This window comes from Prunus mume, linkage group LG6 (assembly GCF_029339155.1).
Source record: "Prunus mume cultivar Tortuosa linkage group LG6, ASM2933915v1, whole genome shotgun sequence".
NCBI classification, from domain to species: domain Eukaryota; kingdom Viridiplantae; phylum Streptophyta; class Magnoliopsida; order Rosales; family Rosaceae; genus Prunus; species Prunus mume.
The window spans coordinates 5,769,757-5,778,791 of NC_142703.1; the positions used below are offsets into that span (position 1 = coordinate 5,769,757).

Sequence of the window (9,035 nt, forward strand, 5' to 3'; positions counted from 1 at the left end):
TCCATTATTTATAATTATAGGTAGGAAGTATGTATGTAATAAAGCAAAGATTGGTTGACTATGTAATAACAATTGAATTTTCAAGTTTTATGAAAGAAATAATTTTTGCTTCGTGGGATAGTATTGTTAGGGTTCGATGGCTATTTATTTTCCATGTATAGCCACCAAACCCTAACAATACTAACCCAAACCTTGTCATGAGTAGTGACTCTCCAGATTGCATGTGCATTACAGGCCACTGCCACCCTCTATTTCAGCAAGCAGGGAAACTCAACCAATTCTTCCAGCATGTGTACTTTGTCATAGATTGCATCATCCTAGCAGACAGAATCTCATGTGACAATCAAGTTCCATTTTTCAATTTTTTTTCCAATTTTTCATTATATAGCTAGAGACAAGGGGGCAGATCAGTATGCAGGTCCCACAATGGATGATTGGTCTTCGATGTTGACTGCTGCTTCAGAATCTGGCTTTCCTGGTTTGACCTCTTCATTGAGTGTAAGTTTATCTTGGGTGACAACCTCTTGACTTCCTCTATTGTATAGATAAAAATCTTCCTTGCCATGCTGCAGAACTCACTGCAACAAAAGTACATAGATTTTACGGGATGAATATTCAAAGGCATGAAGTTTAGATTCATTAACCTAATTACTTATGGCAAAAGTTCATAAATGGGATGGATACCCGAAATTTAAAATAAACAAAAAAGCTTCCTACCTGTAATGAGTACATCAAACACAAGGCTTGATTAATTACAATTCCAATGCAGACGACCATTCACAAAAGTTTGAAATTACCCATTATGAAATTAAACATTCACGAAATATTTTGCATTGTCAGTTTTATCAGATTGAACTACACTTAGTGAAGAAACAATTTTTGTTTTAAAGTAAGAAAAACCAAAATCCAAAATTGGCCAAACCAGTAGCAAAATTAAGCTCCATATCCATCCCATCATCACAATTATCACTAGGATAAAAATCAAGCATTACCCACCAAACAAAATCAAACCCATCAAACCAGATCAACCAAGAACACAAATAAGAAGACACAGAAATTGAGCTCACCTGAGCAGCAGAAATCCCAAGCGAGCTCTCCTGACTCTAGAGTCCATAGCATCAAAATCCCTATTTGGATCCTCATCACTCACCCACCGTCACATAACCCGCTTGGGCTTTCTGTGTCCCGACCGAGACCCACCGGACCCAAGACTCTTCTTGGAGCTCAAACCCGGCGAGCGACCTCTGCAACGCGCGAGCTATTGGGCGAGTTGGCTTCTTTGGGTCGGTGAGTCCAAGTGAGAAGAAGCGAAGCCGATGTGAAAGCGGGGCCTTTGGTGGATATGTGGTAGGCGGCGACGAAGATCTCAGTGGAGCGACAAGAGAGAGAGAGCAAAGACAGAGACAGAGAGTTGTGCTACCAGGAGAGAGAGCCAAGAGAGAGAGACAGAGAGCTGCGATAGACATATATCAAAGAGAGAGAGAGAAAGTGCCCCAGAGAGAGAGAGAGAGCTGAGTGAGCTAAGAGAGACCAAAATTTCTGAACTCGTGAAAAATCAGCAATAAGTGGACAATAATTTTATATTTATAGGTGATAGTTGTGAAAAAATTGGGAAGAGGTGGTATTTGTAGTTAAAATTATCAAATGGGTGGCATTTGAGGCTATTTCCCTTTTTTTTCTGCCGTGTTAATAAATCTACTCATATTATACAAATGTATTTAATTTTTGAAATTATATTTTGATCGTAACATGTTAATTAGTCATCCACAATATTATAACATGAGAATTTGTAATACTACGTGATAGTATGAATTATATACAAAAAAAGTACTTGATGTACCAAGTGTTAAGAAATTTACTTGTCAATCTTTAGTAAAAATTTCATAAAGATTCGTTTTTTCCAATAAAAATTAAGCTTATTTATAGTAGTACCTTCTGAATCCATTGTCGAATTTCATTCTGGCTATAAGTTAAAGTGACCCACTGTGACCATTGATCAAAATTTGATATTTGATGTTGCCCCTTGTTGTTAGCTACATCCAAAAATCTATCAAAATTGATGACGTTACATGAATGTTTAAGTAATTTTGTACACATGAGATATTTACTCACCAATTTGAGTGGATGTTAAAGCAAAGTAGAACCCACCTTTACATAAACTAAAAACATAGTAAAATACTTTTTGGAAAAAACATAATAAAATATTCTTAATCTTTTAAAATAATTAAAGGAAAATTAACAATAAAAAGAAAATAAAAATTTATAAGAGCCTTAATTAAGGAAAAGTATATTTCTTTTTTATAAGAATTAAAAATTTAAATAAATAAATAAAATTTAAAAATAAAAAATAAAAAACAGCCACCACTGTCTTCTCCACAATACAACCACCATCGGCTCCACATTTCGACAACCATGTAATTTACACTTTGTTTTTCGAATGTGTGAAGTTTATCTTGTTGAAGCAAACATGTTTTTTAGGTTTTGTCGGATGAAATCTTTCCAATTTATTCGCACGAGGAACTTTTTTGCATGCATGGATGGATCGTAGGAAATTTGCAAGCTTTTTCTTTTTCCTGTGTCTTTGACGCCACCCCTTCTTAACCAGTTTTAGCCATCGAAAGAAGCCGGCAAAATCTGAACCATTGGTTATCAAGAATGCAAATGGAGACTTTGAATCGGATTCGAGAGTGGTGCAGAGTCTTAACGGCACAAAAGAGTCAGATGGAATTTGTACCCCATTCTCTCAACAATAACAGAGAATGGGGGTACAAATTCCCCTATGCAAGAGATCTCGTGCTTGCCCCTATGTTAATGAAATTCTACTTGTTCCAAAAACGAAAGTAGTATTATGGATAACCTGTCATATTAGTGAAAAATGACCATCCTTCTCTTTCCAAAGAAAAATGGCTTCCGATCTCATAGTCATGATTTTGATGTCTTGCAGTAAGCAGAATGACCAAATATCATCCGCTATAAAAAAGAAAAGGAGCTCTTTGTCCATTGCAAAGTGCAAATTTATCAACTATATCCTTATTACATTAGGTAATTACAGTGAGTATCCGAAAAGGATGTGCATGTGCATGTAATAATGGAAGATATTAATTATTTAATATCAAAGTATACTGTAAGTGTTAAGGGAGCTGATTTTCCCACTCCTTTTTTCTTCACTTACACTCCCTTTTGTTTTTTAATATCATTTAATCAATTTGGTTCTTTTTTGTTCTTTCTCTTTTCTATTCTACCCTTACCCTACATTAATTTCTTTTTACTTCACTTTTATATCATTTCTTTTTTTTTTTCTTTTTTTTCACTTGCCCTCATTTTTCAATATTTTTTTGGCCTATTTTTTGATATGGGGAAGTGTATTTGAGTCACTTTGGCCCCTGAAACTCATTTTGTCTCACTCTACTCATTTTTTTCACAAATATATGTCTCACTTTGTTTGGATTCCGACAAGGCCAACCATCTCCACTCAAAAGATTATTTAAAAATTAAATAATAAGATTAAATATTTAAAACATAATATATTAAACACCTAAACCTTAGCTGACACCATCCCAACTCCCTGCCTTCTTTTGTTTCTTCACCCAACAGATCAAATCAAACTAAGAAAATCAACTTCCAAGAAATAAAATCATAAAACCATACCAAGTAATCAAAAGAATCATTTCAAAAAGGGTCATGCTAGGGAGACCAACTTTAGATACCAACTCTCTAATAGAGGTGAAGCCCACCAATACAATGGGTCCCACGCTCTATTAGAGAGTTGGTACACAAATTGATATCTAAAGTTGGTCTCCCACGCATTTTCGTTAATTATTGGGTGGGTTTGGGGTGATGGGGTGATGGATTGGATGGGGGTGGCTTTGATGGTGGTTGGAAGGATGTTGCGGTTAAACTGGGGTGGGGGCTGCGGTGAAACTGATGTTGGGTGTGTAGAGGAAGTTGGGTGGCTCAAGAATGGTTGGGACTTGGGTATGATTTGGTTTGGTGGGTTTGTGACCAACTTTAGATACCAACTTGTGTACCAACTCTCTAATAGAGCGTGAGACCCATTGTATTGGTGGGCTCCACCTCTATTAGAGAGTTGGTACATAAGTTGGTATCTAAAGTTGTCTCCCAAGCATGACCCCAATATTAATCTCCCCATCCAAACCCCCACTGTGTTAACTAATCAAAATCAATTAAAAAATTGAAAAACAAATGGAGAAAGAAAGGAGGTGGTGGCTGGGGTTGGGTGGGGACGGTGGCAAGTAGAGGGTACTGGTTGGGCACAACACAGGAGGGGTTGGGTTTTTTTTTATATATTTTATTTTCTCTTATTTATTTTGATTTTGAAAATTGAAGGTAAAAATATATATATATATATAATATAAAAGTAAAAAAGAAAAAGAAATTAATGTCGGATAAGGGTAGAATAGGAAAAAGAGAGAACAAAAAAGAATAAAATTAATTAAAAAGTATTAAAAAATAAAAAGGAGTTTAAATGAAGAAAAAGAAAGTGGGGAAATCAGCTCCCTAAGTTAACGTTGGAAAAGATTTTAAGTTGGAACTCATTAATATACATGTAAGTGTGTGATTCATCCGATACTAATATTAAATAATTTAAGTCAATCATATACGAAATAAATGTTTATAATCAGGGGCGGAGGCACGTAGGGACAGTGCAGTCACTGGCCCCCACTCAACTTTTTTTCTTTCTTTTAAAATGTAATATGTATTGCTGTTATTGAATAATCTATATTAATTAATATGTTTATTTTATCACGCGGCCCAGCAGCCAAATCCCGTTTTCCTTTCCACCAAGCGTAAGCCACTTTCCTTTCCTTTTTCCAAAGGTTTATGGCTCTTATTATTATATATTTACTCTTCTAAAAAAATTGATAAAATCCTAACCCATTTTTCTCCTTTCTTGGAGATACACAAGCAACAAAGCAGACTTTCTCAATGCACTGCCTGTGAGTTTTTCTCTCAAACTCCATATTAAACTATCAAGTTTTAATTAGGTTAATTTATTCAATTAAAGTTTTTTTAGCAGTTCTCTTTTTTATTTTTTTCTTTCTTTATTTATTTTTAGTTCATAAAATTTTGATTTTTTTCTTTTTATTGATTTTAATAGATCTTCAATTTATGTATAAATGATTGCTTCGTTGCATATATTGAGAGAGACATTTTCAATAGTATAGATGACGAGATTGTTATGCAATGATTTCAAAATATGAAAACTCGTCAAAAACAATGATGATTGTAATGAATACATAATATGATTTTTGATGTTTTGATATGTCTTGTGAGTGCAAATTTTTTATTGTTTATATTTTGTGAGAGGCACACACATGAAATTCTGGCTAATACAACCTACTTTAAATCATTTGTCCAACTTATGTACTTGAGTGATGTGATGTTATAAAATGAAAATTTTAATATTACCTAAATTTAGTGTAATTAAGTTGGTTTAGGTAAAATTTAAGATAAAATTGAAGTGTTATTATATAGGATAAATATATTTTAAATAAAAAAAATCAGGGATTCAGGGACTGGTTTGGGAGGTAGCCCCTCGATGGGGATGGAGACGGGGATTCCTCGAATTTCTTTTTTATCGGAGATAGGGATCAAGAACGGGAATGTTGATGGTATTGTCTTGTTTAGTTCCAAACCGATTCGTTGCCATCCTTAGTTAAGAGCAGTTACTATTCACCCGATATTCTCCTTTACCCACCATTCATGTGATATGCCACACGCATCAATATGCCACAGCCCATGCATATCAGATGTAACGTCCAACATTTTCCACGCGCATATCAATGTTTGCATTCTAGTTACTACTCAAAATTAATTAAACAAACCAAACGTGCTTATAGAGTTTTGACTGATTATTACATGCGTCGCCAAATCTGCTGATATCACAAAAAATAAAATTTAAAATTTAATTACCACAAAAAAGAAAAAAAATTAATCGACGATATTAATTTTTCATGACAGATTAGCATTCTCACGGACTCACAGATCCAATTAGAAATGAGAAATGATATTTGTTTTTGTTTTTGGTCAAAATAAATGAGATTTTTTTTTGGGTAAAAAGAAATGAGAGTATAAATAAAACCAAGGCTTCACCCTCTTCTTTCTCCTCACAAGACAACTCTCTCTTTTCTCCTTCTGCAGATTAAACTCTCCTACTTTCGATTACATTTTAATTTCTGTGTTTTTTGGGTTTCAACTTTCAACTTTACAAGTTTCATGGATCGCAAGAATGAGGCCGTGGCGATGGACTTGCTATTGGAGGATTTCGATCCGACGGCTGTGGTTGCAGAGCCTCTGCCTACGGTCGTAACCAGCGACGTTAACTGCGATCTTATCGGAAAGTTTGCCGAAGATCTCAAAAGCAGCCTAGAGAAACCGATGGTGCTTGGCAGGAACGTGCATACCACGTGCCTGGCCGTGACGGAACCCGAAGCCAACGACGAGTTCACCGGCGATAAAGACGCCTACATGGCTAGCGTTCTTGCTCGCTACCGCAAGACCCTCGTCGAAAGGACCAAGCACCATTTGGGTACTTTTCATTTCTGTGATTTTTTATTGCGGTGCTTTGAAATCCAAGCAAGAATCTTGAATCTAAATTGTGGGTTTTGCTTGGAATGCAGGTTATCCTTACAATTTGGACTTCGATTATGGTGCTTTAACGCAGTTGCAGCATTTCTCCATCAACAATTTGGGAGATCCGTTTATCGAAAGCAACTATGGAGTCCATTCGAGACAGTTCGAAGTGGGTGTTCTAGATTGGTTCGCTCGGTTGTGGGAGATTGAGAAGAGTGACTATTGGGGATACATTACCAATTGTGGTACGGAAGGAAATCTTCATGGAGTTTTAGTTGGGTACGTCAAGTGTTTGATTAATTATTCGTGTGAATCTATTCTTGATTCTTTAGCACAGTAAACTGAAACAATTCGATTTGATGTATAATTCATTTGCGTTCTTGCAGGAGAGAAGTATTTCCAGATGGGATTCTGTATGCTTCTCGAGAGTCGCACTATTCGATATTTAAAGCAGCGAGAATGTATAGAATGGAATGTGTAAAGGTTGATTGTCTGATCTCTGGTGAGATTGATTGCAAGGATTTCAGAGCTAAGCTTGTTCTTAACAAGGATAAACCAGCCATCATCAATGTTAATATAGGTATGTGTAAGAGTTAAGAGACACATTGATACAAACTGAATTCATCCATATATTATACGCACCTATGTGATTTTGTTTGGTTGATTGATATACTGAATTGCTTGAACTGCAGGAACAACTGTCAAAGGAGCTGTTGATGACCTGGATCTTGTCATACAAACCCTTGAAGAATGTGGATTCAAGCAAGACCGGTTCTACATTCACTGCGATGGAGCATTATTTGGACTCATGATGCCTTTTGTCAAACGTGTATGTCATCTCATTTCAACTCTTGTAGTTGTTGTGGATAGGAATCTGTCTCTTATACCTTATGCCCGTTTAACTCCTTTGGTTCAGACCAAAAAAATAAAAAAAAATTAACTCCTTTGGTTCCAAAATTTCTTGTAATTCGTATGAAGATTTTTCCCACTGCAATTTTGTCGTGGATGTTTTTTGTTGCTAATATTTAACCCTACACAAAAGCCTGCTCATTGGATTGTTCTGCTTTCAGCCTTTCTGGATGAGAGGGTGGATTTGGCACTAATATTTCATCTTGACAAAAATAGTTTATAATATTTCCTTCAAAGTTGGGCTAAATGAATGATACTGATATCTGTGATTGGATGGTATAGTAAATGAGCATAGACTACTATCTTTGATTGACAATATTAATTTACTCGTAGATGAATAACCTTGGAGAAGTTTGGTTCCAACTTTGTTGGTATAAGAATGGGATTAGAGTGAGCTTATATATGTAAAAGCTAGTCAGAAATAGCTGTGGTATTATTTGGTGTTGCTTCTTCATTATAATCTGCACATGTATTTTGTGTGAAGGATATCTTTTTTTTTCCCTTTTTCTGACTATATTTGGTGGTAACCAGGCACCAAAAGTTACTTTCAAGAAGCCCATTGGAAGCGTCAGCGTTTCTGGTCACAAGTTTGTAGGGTGTCCAATGCCTTGTGGTGTTCAGATAACAAGGCTGGAGCACATTAATGCCCTTTCAAGGAATGTAGAGTACCTTGCGTCAAGGGATGCCACAATCATGGGAAGCCGGAATGGCCATGCTCCTATCTTCCTATGGTACACCCTCAACAAAAAAGGTTACAAAGGGTTCCAAAAAGAAGTCCAGAAATGTCTTAGAAATGCTCACTACTTGAAGGACCGCCTTCGTGATGCTGGGATCAGTGCCATGCTGAATGAGCTAAGTAGCACGGTTGTGTTTGAGCGGCCTAAGGACGAGGAGTTTGTTCGCAGGTGGCAGTTGGCTTGTCAAGGAAATATTGCCCATGTTGTGGTGATGCCAAGCGTCAACATCGATAAATTGGATGATTTCTTAAATGAACTAGTTGAAAAACGCTCAACTTGGTACAAAGATGAGAAAGTTCAGCCTCCCTGTATTGCAGCTGATGTAGGAACTGAGAATTGTGCTTGTGGGCAGCACCAGTGATTAATTTTTTCGCACTGAGCTTTTTGTGTGGTAGTTGTTTTATCCTGCAGCTTTTTGTAGGTTCTAGTTTTGTTTCAAATGGTTTTCTCCCTTGGTTATTATGAACGCTTGTGAAAATTCCTGTATCAGTGGACTGCTTTTATGGTGGTTCAACTATTACTTGATGCATCAGATGCAAGTTTTTGTTTTGTCATACAACTGTGCTGTAAGGCCTTAAGACACTGCTCTGAAAACAGACCAATAAACTGGAACATAATTTCCAAATACCTTTGCCATATCTCAGATTAATTTTAGCATCCTACTCAACTATTTTAGCATCCTACTCAACTATAACCTAAATAGCTAATAGCCTTTAAATCTAATATGAGGTTGTATCTCTATTGCTATTTTTCTTTTGTTTTATTTAAAGGTTGTCTGTAACACTGCCAGCAAGA

At 36.1% G+C, this 9,035-nt stretch overlaps 1 protein-coding gene across 1 annotated transcript; it reads left to right on the plus strand.

Annotated features, from left to right (window-relative positions):
• The first annotated feature begins 6,118 nt into the window (after positions 1-6,118).
• LOC148915927 (serine decarboxylase-like) lies at positions 6,119-8,799 on the plus strand. Its single transcript, XM_089054233.1, has 5 exons — positions 6,119-6,550; positions 6,642-6,873; positions 6,981-7,174; positions 7,287-7,423; positions 8,035-8,799. The coding sequence occupies exons 1-5, from the start codon at positions 6,238-6,240 to the stop codon at positions 8,599-8,601; spliced, it is 1,443 nt and encodes a 480-aa protein (XP_088910359.1). The 5' UTR covers positions 6,119-6,237; the 3' UTR covers positions 8,602-8,799.
• Positions 8,800-9,035: the final 236 nt, after the last annotated feature.